Below are 14,021 nucleotides of genomic sequence, written 5' to 3' on the forward strand. Positions count from 1 at the left end.
TGTCTTTCAGGCCTCAACACCCCAATCGGCTGTTCCCATTTCTTCACACCCTCCCCATCCTACCCCATGAGAAAGGCTACTCCAACCTTTCTACTTTGTGCCTCTGTTATTTTAGGATCTAACAGCACTTTTTTCAAAAGTAATTACTACTATATGCATGCAGAGAAGGCACTGGTGACCCACTCCAGTACTCTTGCCTGGAAAATCCCATGGATGGAGGAGCCTGGTAGGCTGCAGTCCATGGGGTCGCTAAGAGTCAGATACGACTCAGCAATTTCATTTTCACTTTTCACTTTCATGCATTGGAGAAGGAAATGGCAACCCACTCCTGTGTTCCTGTCTGGAGAATCCCAGGGACGGGGGAGCCTGGTGGGCTGCCGTCTGTGGGGTCGCACAGAGTCGGACACGACTGAAGCGACTTAGCAGCAGCAGCAGCAGTATATGCATGTCTAGCCCTTCTTGTAGATTGCAGAGTCCTTGAGGACAAGGACTTCTTCACCTTAACTTTCTCCCCAAGTCTTGCATATAACTGGTATGCAGATCATTTTGAATAGTCACTATTTGCCTTTTAAGTAATATATGTACTTGTCACTAAAAGTACTTATGTTGTGACTTATTTTTTGGTTAAGATCTTAAACAGTGTTTCTTTGCATGGTATTAGAATTTGTTGTTCTGTATAATCTTGCTTTTCTTAAAAGAGGGTTCCCAAAAGGTCAGTTCCCCAAGCAGAGAATTTACACAAATTGTTCCTTCTGTCTCGGTTCAGTGTCTTGTAAGAGAAGACACAGCATCCAGGTGCTCAAATGTTGTTGAACGGCAGTCACACTCTCTTATGTTCTACAGCCTGCGCTGTGGCTTTTTCTGAGGAGCTTCCACTTTCCTTTAGTCTTTCATGTATTTACCTCATCTGCTTGACCACATCATAAGCTCACTACTTGGGAGCTGAGTGTTTTTTTCTTACCCAGTGATTTTTGTCTGTGGGTGTTCAATATGTTGAATGATTTTAACATGTTGAATGATTATTGTTTCCAGGATAGGATGCTATTACACACAAACACACGCACACTCATATTTAGAAAGCATTTTATTTTAGTTTAAATATTGCAAAAAAATAAACTAAAGTTAGCTTTTATTGTTTTATAGAATTTATACAGAATGTCATCAGACGGGGAGATACGCTCGCCTCCAGTTTTGCAAAAAGACTCCGACCGAGACAGTTCTGTCTCCTCAGATCTTCAGGTAGGAAGACATGTCTAAATTTACTATAACTTATTTATTTCAAGTACATGACAGTATGAGGGAAAACTGGGAATACATTTCTCGTTCATTCATGCCATTTACATTTATAAGTATAATATGTTTATAATGTGTGTAAAATTATAATAATATCAAATGTTGGGAATTATTTTACACACTTGGAAAAATACCTCGCATTGTTTCAATTAACCTTTCAGAAAATAATCATGAACTCTTCTAGCATTCTCTGTACCAAACCTCCAAACAATACAATGAAAGGAGAAGCTGAAAATCTGAAGAAACACTTTTCTGTTGAAATTTTCTCTTTGTAGCTCTCTCATGAATGTTGCTTTCACTTTAATGCAAATCAGTCTGCTGTGGAAACTATCCAGAGTTCTGGGGCCCTAGACTCCCCAGTGTTCCACTCTTGGTTCTGGCCCCTGCTGCCGCACCACTGAGCTCCCGCTGGTGCCCAGGACCTGGGCAGTGACAGGTATCCCGACTATGCAAGGCGTGGCCCTTATATTCTAAATGTTTTATCATCAAAAATATGGATTAAGATTTCTAGAGGAGATTTTGAATGAGAGAATACTGACATGGTGTATCTTGGGTTTTCTCCCTCTTAAGAGGGGAAAAGCTGGATAGTATGTTTATGCCTAAGTAGAGTAAGTGGCTGTTGACACCGTAGTAGATGACAGAAGCTTTAGGGAAATATTTTATGAAACAAATGTGTTCCTTTAATTGATATTACAGGTTTAGGAATTGGGAAGCTATTGGAAAAGTATCCGTGAGTTTTTACTAGGGTAAAAGTGGTCTGGAATTATGACACAGATGTTTCATCTTTGCCTTCCCTTTGAATGGTACCTCTCCCATTTCCTGCTTTCTTTTTAGGTTACAGTGCTTTACTGCATCCTTCATCTTTTCTGTATTCCAACTTCTTCAAAAGAGAACGGTTTAATTTAGGTATACCAGTGATACTGTGATTTATAATTAAAATATTTGGCCTTCATCCCATTTCTGGCACAGAGCTCCTAAAAATATTGGAATTTCCTAACTAGTGAGGAAATGAAGGTATCTTTTGTTACATTGATGATGTGACTTTTAGACTCCACCCAAGGATGAAGACTGGTTGCTAGGAGAAAGCCAACCACGTGATTAGCTGGTTGGAACTTTCAGTCACACACACTCCCCCACCTTGAGGGAGGGGAGAGGGCCTGGAAGTTGAATCAGTCACCAGTGGTCATTGATTTAATCAATTGTACCTATTTAATAAAGCCCCATAAAAACCCAAAAGGACTGGGTTTGGGGAACTTCCCGCGGGAGAACACTTGGAAGTGTGGGGTAACTGGCCTGCCGGGAGAGGGCATGGAAGCACCATGCCCCTTCCCCAAACCTTGCCCTGTATATCCCTTCCCCCCGGCTGTTCCTGGAGTCCAGCCTTTTATAATAAACTGGCGATCTAGTAAGTGTTATGTTTCTCTGAGTACTGTGAGCCCTCTAGCAAATTAGTCAAACCCACGGAGGGGGGTCTTTGGAACCTCTGGTCTGTAGCTGGTTGGTCTGAGGCACAGGTGATAACCTGGACTTGCGACTGGCATCTGAAGTGTGGGGCGGGGAGGGCAGTCATGGGGACTAACCCTCAACCTGCGCAATCTGACGCCGGCTCTGCTGGAAAGGGTCAGAACTGAGACACCCAAGTGGTGTCAGAATTGCTTATAAATCAAGCTTCGTAATTGTTGGTTCCAGAACCCTTATAAGACCTTACAAGATGAACACCTTGTAAGATCTCATGTTGTCATTTTTGTCAAGAAACAAAGCTTTATGTCAAAGGAAATCTCTAGAGTAGAATTTAAAGAGATGGAGGGGAAGAATCTTCTAGACATGCCAGAAATCATTCTGTGTTATTGGTTATCTGTGCTTAGAATGCCACCCTAACTGAGATTCTGTTTTTAGTAACCCTCAACTTATGACCCTACTGGTCCTTGACAACAGTTGAAAGCCTGCCCATATTCCATTACTGGAAACATTAAAAAATATAAATCCTGAAAATAATGTGTAAGATAACATAAAGTAACTATATACTTTGACATATATAGTAAATATTTAACACCAGACACTTAATACAAAAGCCCCTCATAAGTCAGTATTCCCCTTAAGGGCATTTTATTACTGTTTCCAACATGTGAATTCTTCATAAAACCATTGATGATAAATGCTGAAGGCTGGGCAGCATCCGTAGTACTTATTCTCTTACAGTCTCCTCTAATCACAACTCTAAAGTATCAGCCCGTTGCCCTAACCACACTTGGCATGCATGGGTTCAGCTGTGTTTCAGGGTCACATCAGTCCAGCGACTGAGCGGGGGAGGCAGAATGACAAGTTTTGGTCATTACTTTAGGATTCTTTTTTACCTTAAGGCAGCTTATCTTTGACCGTTAAGAAGATATTACTAAGCTCAGCTCAGTGCTCTGTGATGACCTAGGGGTGTGAAATGGAGGGGTGGGGTGGGAGGGAGTCTTCCGAGGGAGGGGATGTGTGTGTACCTGTGCCGATGCGTGTTTCTGTACAGCATTGGAAAGCAATTGTACTCCGATTTTTTAGACGCAATCATAGAGAGCAGACTCACAGACATGGGGCTGGGGGAGGGAAGGACGGAGAGGGTGGGTTGTATGAAGGAGTGACGTGGAAATACATGTCACCACATGTAAAATAGACAGGCAAATGGGAGTTTGCTGTGTGGCCCAGGAGCTCAAACTGGGGCTCTGTAACAACCTCGAGAGGTGGGATGGGGAGGGAGGTGGGAAGGAGGTTTAAGGGGGAGGGGACGTGGGGATACCTGTGTCTAATTCCTCTTGATGTTTGGCAGAAACCAACACAATACTGTAAAGCAATTAACCTTCAATTAAAAATAAATAAATTCAAAAATAAATAAATAAATAAATTCTTAAAAATTAAAAAAAAAATTATACTCCAATTTTTTTAAAAGGTACGAAAAAGAAAGATGATATTACTTATTTTTACCCTAAACTAAAAAATAACCCATTTGGCCTGTGTCTGCATATATGAAATGTAAATAATTGTTTAAATGACTAATTTTTCCATTTTTTTCCCTAAAATAAGTTAAAATATATACATATACTGAATACTATTAATGTATACATATTTACATTCCCTTTAACTCATACTGATTGTTGTGAGAACTTAGAAATATGTGTTTGGATCTTTCTCCCTTTTCTGAGGTCAAACTAAGGAAGCCACGAGTTAAAGTCATTGACTGTCCCTTCCCTTCCATTCCTAGAGCACAGTTTATTCTGTGGTAGTAACCTAACTGAGCAGAGCTGATGTGGCTACCTCTACTACCAGAGGAAGTAGGTTCTAAAAAGTTAATTGATAGCAAAATACTTGGGTGTGTTTAGTTAAATATTCTTACTCACAGAAACCCATAGGGAAACAATATGGGTTGCTAATTTTCAAACACCTATACTGTATCATAATGTTCTTATTAAAGGTAGGGCTCTTTCTTTGATTTAGACAATTGCTGTTAATTCAGTTTAGCACTTTTCAAGGAGGTAATTTGGAGCATCACTTAGCTCTTCATCCTGATGGTGAGTCAAATAATAAGACACTTATGACTAATGAAATGATGATAATGGAATTTTCTGTATCTGAACTTTTTATGGAGAAAAATTAATATTAAATAATAGTTTAGAGCAAGACACATATTCATATGCCTTTAAACCTTCCCCCAAATCTTAGTGCAAAGACGTTCTCTAGGTCCATGCCATAAGACTCTTTGAGGGGCTTTAGCTAGCTGCATGCTGCAACTAAAAATCCTGCGTGCCACAATTAAGACCCAACGCAGCCAAAATAAATAAATTAATTTTAAAAAAAAGACTCTTAGAAGTCCTTAATAGGAATATATGTTGCCTCAGTGACCAGCCCCTTTTGAACAGAGACTAAGTTCCAGTACTGATAGAATTTTTTTGATTTGGCTAAATAAATATCTATCTGTGTCAGGAAATTCCTTTTTTTTTTAACCTTGAGGCATATTCCTGTAAGGCCTACACTTGGTGACCTGCCATGTTTTCATCCTCTTTTCTCATGTTGCCAGCAGGTAGAACTGAACAGGTTGGCATCCATGTTCTCTTTTTCACTTTATTATTCTTTTTTTTCCAGCATTTCTCTTGCACTCTTTCCATGTTTGTATATGAAGAGACTCAGGGTGGTTGTAGAACTGGGTGGGGCAGGGGGCACCAAGAGCGAAAGCTACTTTTCATCCCTAGACCTCCCCACTGTCGAGTCTTTGGGAGCAGCATCGTGGAACTAAGTTCCAAACAGGCGGCGACATGACTGGGTCTTTCTCTTACCTGCGAGCAGTTGCCAGTTGAGAGAAGGTTCTTCTGTGTTACAGATGCTGATGGGCTTCAGGAAAGTGCCCCAGGTAATCTTTGTGTCACTGTTTTAAATTGACCTGCTGAAGGAATAGGGGTACTAAAGCTTCATCACCAGAAGAAATCGGGGTAGGTCTATTTGTTGCATTTTCTTGCTTGTTTTTAAGAAATTTCACTTACTACGAGAGAGTAAGTAAATGACGAATGAAAGACATAAATCCCAAGTACCTATTTCTTTCTATTGTTTGGGCATACTGTTTTGGAAACCGAAGTAGAGAACATCTTTGTGACCATTCCTTTACCAGAATGTCCATTGTGACAGGGATACACTGCGTTATTTTTTGTTAACTTTTCACAGGAAGAGTATGAAGAACTGCTTCGTTATGCTGTAGTGACTCCAAATACTGAAGCAGGTGCTTCGCAGCCATCTCATTCAAAGGGAGAAGCAGTGCCAGATATTAAAATTCCTACTATAATTGATGATATTCTTCAAAATCCAGGTTATGTATATTTTTCGAGATGTCCCTTAATTTAATATGTTACTGAGCTTTTTAATTCTGTTGACTTATGATAGTGAAAACACTTCTCTAGTGCTTCTTCTCATCAGCAGTGTATATCTGTCATCTGGGGAAGAGTTTACATTTTAAAATGTTTTTCTTGGCTCTTTTATGACAGTTGAATTTTTATTTGAAATTCGTTTGACTATTTTATGAAAAATCATAAAATTAAAGCAAACGCTGTGGCAGTTATATGTCTCTTAGTGAAATGTGTTGCATCTCTTTCAATACAATGGTTTTATGCCAAGAAACATTGGAAATGAAATGCCCAAGTCCCCAAATTAGAGATAGTCTATAGATAGCCCTCAGAACCCCTTAAGTTCATAACCACGTGCTCGGACTTTATCAGCAGTATTTATCTGGGCCTGGAGGGCTGTCTGGATTGTCAGCACAAAGTCGGACCCACCTGGGAACTGTGTTGCTGACACTGAGAACTAATACAAACCAGGATGTGTATTGATAGATGAGTGAGTGAAAGGTAGAGAAAGGAGGATGAAGATCCTTTTACTATCTGTTCCTTATTCAATACAAGATCCCAAACAGCTCGCTCAAAATGAGTGTTCTTTCCAGGGGCACAGACCACCCTCCTGGATCGGCCCTGATAACGGGCAGTTATTAGCAGCAAGTAAACCCCAAAGACCCTCCTCTGAGCGCACAGCGCAGCCAGCCTAGCCGCAGGCTCTTAGGCACCTCGGGGGCCACAGCCCTGGGTCTCTCGTTCTCTCCCTCCGTAGATGTGGAGTTTCATTGCTTCTAGCCTACAGCACCGAATCAACAAACAGGACCAGAACCTCAAAACATGTGTATTTCTTCTAACACTGAAACATACTAGCACTGAGCAGTTTCTGCCCAAATTTTGTTGATCTTCAAAAGATAAGACCTTTGAATTTATTCATTCACTATGAGTGATCTTGACATGTTTTAATTACATGCACTTTCTACTGAGCAAACCCAAACCCAAATACTCTCCTACAGCCTCACTTGGGGCTTTCCAGGCGGCTCAATTGTAAAAGAATTCGCCTGCCCATGCAGGAGACATGAGTTCAGTCCCTGGGTTGGGAAATCCCCTAGAGGAGGGAATGACAACCCACTCCCATATTCTTGCTTGAAAAATCCCATGGACAGAGGAGCCTGGCAGGCTGCAGTCCATGGGGTTACAAAGAGTCGGACATGACTTGAGTCCACACACACACACATGCAGGCAGTCTTTAGGACCTAAGGATGCTGGTCTTTTCTAGCATGTACAGTATAGTCAAGGCTGTGGTTTTTCCAGTAGTCATGATGAATGTAAGAGCTGGACCATAAAGAAAGCTGAACGCCAAAGAATTGATGCTTTTAAACTGTGGTGTTAGGGAAGACTCTTGAGAGTCCCTTGGACTTCCAAGGAGACCAAGCCAGTCAATCCTAAAAGAAATCAACCCTGAATATTCATTAGAAGGACTGATGCTGAAACTGAAGCTCCAGTACTTTGGCCACCTGATGTGAAGAGCTGACTAATTAGAAAAGACCCTGATGCTGACAAAGATTGAAGGCAGGAGGAAAGGGATGATAGAGGATGAGATGATTGGATGGCATCACTGACTCAATGAACATGAGTTTGAGCAAGCTCTGGGAGATGGTGATAAACAGGGAAGCTGGTGTGCTGCAGTCCATGAGGTCGCAAAGAACTGGATGGGACTGAGCGACTGAACAACAACAATAATAGTATTTGCTTATGCTCTGCCCTTTCCAAAAAGTGTTTGAGATCGACATGCCTAACATTCAGTGAATTTAGACATTCTTATCCATACATAGACTTAGAGTGAACTTCGTAAATTTATCACCCCATTCTCTTTACTCTTGGTATTGCCATTGCTTGGTGTAAAGAAGGTTGTGTTGAAGCTGGCAAAGTATCTAAGCCTCTCACAAAGCCATCCTTGTGAGGTTTCTTTTCCAGTTTCCTTTTTGCCGTGTATTGACTAAAGGTTTCTGAGGTAGAAGAAGTCCCCATTTGTAGGGAACCAGTGTCACTTAAGTTTTAGTAGAGCTAAGGAAAAGCAGCAGGCCCTAGAAATGTCCAGTGTTGTAGGACATGACACTTATACTACATCAGTATGAACTGAATGCCACTAGTAAAACTGAAGTCTTTTTCATCCATATTTGTCGGGTGAATTAAACTTATTAATGATGCAATAAGACGTTTTCAAGTCTCACAGTTTTTCCTTCCTTCTTATTCTTTGTCTTAGTTTTCCTGTCCCTAGACTACTGTATTTTCCTTGTTCTAAAATCTTGCTTATGCACAGCTACCTTCTTCAATTAGGTATGTGTGATTAGGTATTTTATATAAGACTGATTAGGTTTAATTAAAAGAAAAACCTCTTTCTTTTCATCAGGAAATAGCCCTGCAGTGAGAAAAACAAGGATGGAAGTTGGAAAAGGATGTGATTTAAATACTTCAGTTCATTCAAAGACAGATGGTATGACTTTTCCTTAGCTTGTTTTTGTTACTGTACAACATTTTGTGCTTTGGTGAATATTATCCAGGTAGTAAGGGGAATAATTTCAGCATATTACTTACGGCAAGGATTTTTAAATGCTATATGGGTAATTTGTTAAGCAGTACTTTTGAAAATAATTGTATAAGATGCTCAGTACCCTTAAGACAGATTTAATGCATTATAATGTGTGGCATTTTTTCTTAAAACTGCTGGATTAGAGCATAGATTAGATTACTCCAACTTTTCTTTTTTTCTAGGGTCATCACCAGCATCCCCAAGGAAGCCGCCTCACCCGGTCATGGATTTTTTCAGTTCAAATCTTTTAGTTGACTCTTCCTCACCAGGATCTAATTCCAGTCCTATCGATGCCCATGAAATAATTGTGACTGATTTTGTTGTTTCTGATGAAAACCTTCAAAAGATGGAAAATGTGCTTGATCTTTGGAGTTCAGGTCTTAAGGTATTACAGTTGTTCAATATGTAATGTAGCAGTTTTGCTCGAGTCCACTGGTTATTCTTCGTTTCTTTGAATTAAAAAGTTAAAAACAAAACAAACTGTAGTTGCCAAAGATCAGTCCAGTGTTGTAAATCTGGGCTTGTCGGTCGTTACTGCCTGTATGAATCACCTGGGGACTCTGATAAACTGCAACTTCTCAGTCAGTCCTGGTCCAAGATGGAGCCCTGCTAACAAGCTCCCAGGTGACGGTTCAGAAGCCATGCTTGGAACAGCACAGTTTTGGATAGCTGCTGGAATAGCTCTGCATACTCCACTGAACTTCTCCACTACTTTGAATGGCTCAGCCCGTGTGTGACTGCGAGAGACGCTTGCTGAGCCTTTCCCACATCATGCCTATGACTAGTGGAATTGTCTCGGAAGCATAAGACCATAAGACCCAATCTTAGCAACATATATTCATTTTATAGCCACTTATAGCAACCACAGGGTATAACTGATAAATTGATAAGAATTTATTTATTTATTTATTTTTTGGTGATGTTAGTGATCCCTAAGTAAAACAAAGTATTCCAGAAATGGCAGTTTTTCTGCAGCTTAAAATGTAGTGGAGAAGACGACAGTTTTTCTGAAACATAGCTTGAGAAAATGAAACTGAGTATTCACATACATGGAGAAATTATGGTCATCAGAGTTTTGTGGCATCTATATTTTCTCCAATATTTGAAACCTTAAATTCTAGAAGTAATCTTTTAGTATAATTTTTCTCCATGGAACAGGTTTCATGCTTCTAACCATGGTGTAAGTCCACTGAGGTAGTACACCACCAACCATTTAAAGACTGTCATATGTTCAGTTAACCCTACTGTTATCCCTGCTGTTTTTTGATAACGTGATTATTTGGTCTTTTTGCTTATGCCCGTCAGTAGGGTAAAAATCAGTCTTAGCAATTCATTGTAAGGTGCCCATTGTGATCAGTGATTTGGAGGAAGAAAGCATCAACTCTGATGGTTTCTACTGTTCATCTCTGTCTAAATACCATCCCAGTCCAGTGGCTTGACCTCAGGCATGGTCCTACATTTCCTTTTTCTCTCATCCACCTTAATACAGATATTTAAGTCCTTGACTTTATTTGTCCTATTTATTAATGAATGAGACCTAAAAAATTTTAATGACACTTCAGTTCAGTTCAGTTGCTCAGTCGTGTCCGACTCTTTGCAACCCCATGGACCACAGCACGCCAGGCCTCCCTGTCCATCACCAGCTCCCAGAGTTTACCCAAACTCATGTCCATTGAGCCAGTGATGCCATTCAAGATTTCATAAATGTAACTTAAAATGGGAGAAAAAAGTATGTACTTAGTATGGTGTGTGAACTAAGAAGAGCTGTGGCTTGCTGAACATACAAACATTTTCATTGGTGGATGTTTTTTTTAATAGCTCTTATGTTGAATACTTGTTTTGAGTTTTTAAATTTTTTTCTTAACTTCAGTGTCATTTTATGAAGCAGCATTAAGGAGCAAACTACTTAATTGTCAGCATATTTATTTTTCAGACAAACATCATATCTGAACTAAGTAAATGGAGACTGAATTTTATTGACTGGCACCGAATGGAAATGAAAAAAGAGAGAGAGAAGCATGCAGCAGATGTAAAGCAACTGTGCAGCCAGATCAACAGCTTGAAGGAGCTGCAGAAAACCTATGAAGTCTCCATTGGGAGAAAGGATGAGGTCTTCTTTTCCGTACTGCTTTTTAAGTGAGAGTCAGTAAATGTCTTGCTGGTAATAAATGCCAGGAACTGAGTGTTTAGATCGTACCAGACACAAAGGGAAGCTCACTTCCGAAACTAGTAGGAAAGTAGATGCATAGAAATAAGCTTTATTCTTCATATTAACTGTGCTAGGATCATGTCATTTTCTCTTGGCCACCACGTTCAGTGTGCTGTAAGAGTGCTGTATTGAGTGTGGGAACACTCTTTTTTTTCTTTCCCATCTTTTCTTCCTAACTGCCCTAAAGAGAATGTCGGGGATCCAGCATTACCCACATTTTAAACCATCCTTTTGGAGGGGTATAGATATCCCACATTCTATCTGTGGTATGTCTTTATCCATTCATGAAGTCCTTTCTTCATTATGTTGATAAGCACAAGAGCACTGTTTGTTTTGCTTTCTGTTAGCCTCTTAAGAACTTGAGAGTAGGGTTCAAGTCTGTGCTAATCTGGGGCTTCCCAACAGCACCTTGAGCAAAGCAGATGGGCAGCAAACCGATAGCTCTCCCAGGAGGGTGGTGGCTTTCAGAGAACAGTAGACACCTCAGCTACTTGTCTGCAGGTGCACCCTTACTATTTTAGTGAGCTAGATAAGATTATGGTTATTTTTTAAATACACTTTTTCAGAGTGTCATAGGATGCAGTGTAAAATCAGTCATTTTACATAACTTGCTTTTTTGAAACAATGATACTCGTTTCAGTCATTTTCTATATTACCCTCAAACTCTGTCCTACAGTTTTAAAATACTTTATTAGATTTTTTTGTTTCAAAGTGTATCACACAAAAAGAGTATACATGCATATCTAGTTTTTGAAAACAAAGTGAACAGCCATGTGCCACTACACAGCTTAATAGAATATTACTAGTATCTTAGAATTCCTGCCCTTTTCCACTTTTGGAAATTACTTAAAGAACCAGAATAAATATCTCTCGGCAAATATGCCTAGTTTACTAAATCTCTTTTAATGGGCCCATTTTAGATATATATTTCAATTATTCAGTTCTTTATAAGAGAGAATATTATCTCAGGATTTAAAAGCCTTCATAGATTTTTTTTTTAAGAACAGTAATAATATCACTGAAAAAGTACATTAAAATTAACTATTAATTATTTACTTTTATGAGTTTGTTCAATCCAGAAAATCATTAAACATTTATTGAGGAACTTCTAATCCAAGCTGTGAAAGGTACTTAAGGACTAGAAAGATATTTTAAAACTGGTCTCTGCCCTCAAGTCTAGTGAATAAAAACATTTTGTATACATAGCAAAACTCTCAAATGTATGATGGTTTTTCTTGAATTAAATGCCAGTGATCATATTAATTTTCATACACACATTTTATTGATTATTACCAGGATACACATAACGAAGATTTCTTTCCTCTTTTGTTCCCTTTCATTCATTGATAAGTAGTGTATTCACATGGGGAAGTTTTTTGGTCTTTGTAAAGATAATGAGGTTACCTGGATGAATACAGTTTTGATCCATAAGTATTCTTTGTAGCATTTTTTGATATATGAAAAAAACCATTTTACTCATTGCTGTTTACAGGTGATTTCTAGCTTGTCTCATGCCATAGGCAAGCAAAAGGAAAGGATAGAGTTGATGAGAACATTCTTCCACTGGCGAATCAACCACGTCAAATCGAGGCAGGATGTAAGTGTGAAAAACAAAAGCTGATTGATACTTGTTAGACTTCTGAACTCAGAAGCATTTAGAATCACATATTAGAACTCTTGTTCAAGTCAGAGAAAGACTTGTTTTTTAATAAGTCAAAATGAATTAATTTAATGTTACTCTTAATTTAAACTTGAGGTTGGTACGGTTTGGGGGGAAAATACTTATATTTTGTAGATTTGTTGATATACATTTTCTACGTCATGGTATGTTAAATACAGAGTGTACCTAAATTACAGATGTCCTGGTGATAGAACCCCTTTAACAAATTTGACCTCAGATTTAATTACATGAATTTATCATCTTTAGCATATTGTATGCTCCCTCTATTGTTTCTACTTCTAAAATGCCTGAATATATCATCTTTAAAGAGGCAATACTATATTTATACATTATAAAGTTGCATAAATGTTTGTTGTGTAATTTGCCTCAATAAGAATTTTAAAAATCCATGTCCATAAAACTCTGTAAAAATTGTTCTTAGTTTATATATAATTTAAACTTGAATATCTTTTAATTAAGTGAGCTGACTCAGTTTATCAGTGTAAATATAAATTGAGAATAGTAGATTATTGTATCAGAAGTAGAAAAGTATGAAAGTATATGTGTATCCCACAAGAAGCCAAAGACTCAAGGATGTAGGGGATGGAGATCCGTACGTATATATGCATTTTATTTATGATAATCATGTGAGTCATGGAGTAATCTTTATGCACTTAGTTCCAAGAAGTAATATTTAAGGAAAAGGCTGTTACTGTCATGGAGTACGATTTCTCCTTTAAGAGTACTTCTTAGTGCTTTCCTTTATTAACCTCAGTAGATTAAATCTACATTAACCATATTTAAAAGGGCTATTTAAAATTGAGTCATATTTTGAAGGTTATTTATTGGGTGACATAATGATAATATATTATGTTCAAATGTTAGTTGCAAGAGTTTAAGTTGCCATCACTTTTTGAATAGAAAATTTTTTTAAGAAAATTGGAAATGCTTCTTCAGAAGACTTTAAATTCTTTTATAGAAGAATAGCATGTGTTCCTACTAGGATCATTTTACTATAAATTATGATGGCAGAGTGTGTAAACTCACCTGCTTATGGTGGTGGCCGCCGAGCTGGAGAGAAAGGGCCATCTCGAGCCACACCACCGCCCTTGCTGCCATCCAGCTCCTCGTCCTGTCCTCAGCCAGGTCATCAGATTCACAACCAAGATAGCATGGGCAAGTCACTCATTTTCTTCCATCCGGTTTTTTGTTTCTCCCCTGCCTTGATGAGTTGCATAAGAGCTTAGGCTCTGGACTGAGGCAAGGCTGGCTTTTCGCTTTCTGCCTGTGTGACCTGGGCATGTCACTTAGCCTTCTAAGCCTGTCCTCCCATCCGCACATGAGAAGAACATGAGTACACGGTATGAAATGCTAACGCATGTACCCCGCTTACCCCACAGGGCGAGGTTTTGTATT

The 14,021-nt window shown here is 38.9% G+C and overlaps 1 protein-coding gene across 2 annotated transcripts in view; it reads left to right on the forward strand.

Moving 5' to 3' along the window:
• Positions 1-14,021, forward strand: part of POC5 (POC5 centriolar protein) — a 31,077-nt gene that overhangs the window by 2,853 nt on the left and 14,203 nt on the right. The window contains exons 1-7 of one of the 2 annotated variants that reach the window (XM_061158146.1): positions 1,144-1,239; positions 5,648-5,756; positions 5,986-6,127; positions 8,557-8,640; positions 8,919-9,121; positions 10,670-10,846; positions 12,438-12,542. In XM_061158146.1, coding sequence (XP_061014129.1) covers positions 8,586-8,640; positions 8,919-9,121; positions 10,670-10,846; positions 12,438-12,542 — 540 coding nt within the window. In that variant the 5' untranslated portion in view covers positions 1,144-1,239; positions 5,648-5,756; positions 5,986-6,127; positions 8,557-8,585. Of the gene's footprint in view, positions 1-1,143; positions 1,240-5,647; positions 5,757-5,985; positions 6,128-8,556; positions 8,641-8,918; positions 9,122-10,669; positions 10,847-12,437; positions 12,543-14,021 lie in introns of those variants that run through there. The other variant, XM_061158145.1, reaches the window with a different exon arrangement.

This window comes from Dama dama, chromosome 12 (genome assembly GCF_033118175.1).
Source record: "Dama dama isolate Ldn47 chromosome 12, ASM3311817v1, whole genome shotgun sequence".
In the NCBI taxonomy this organism is placed as follows: Eukaryota; Metazoa; Chordata; class Mammalia; order Artiodactyla; family Cervidae; genus Dama; species Dama dama.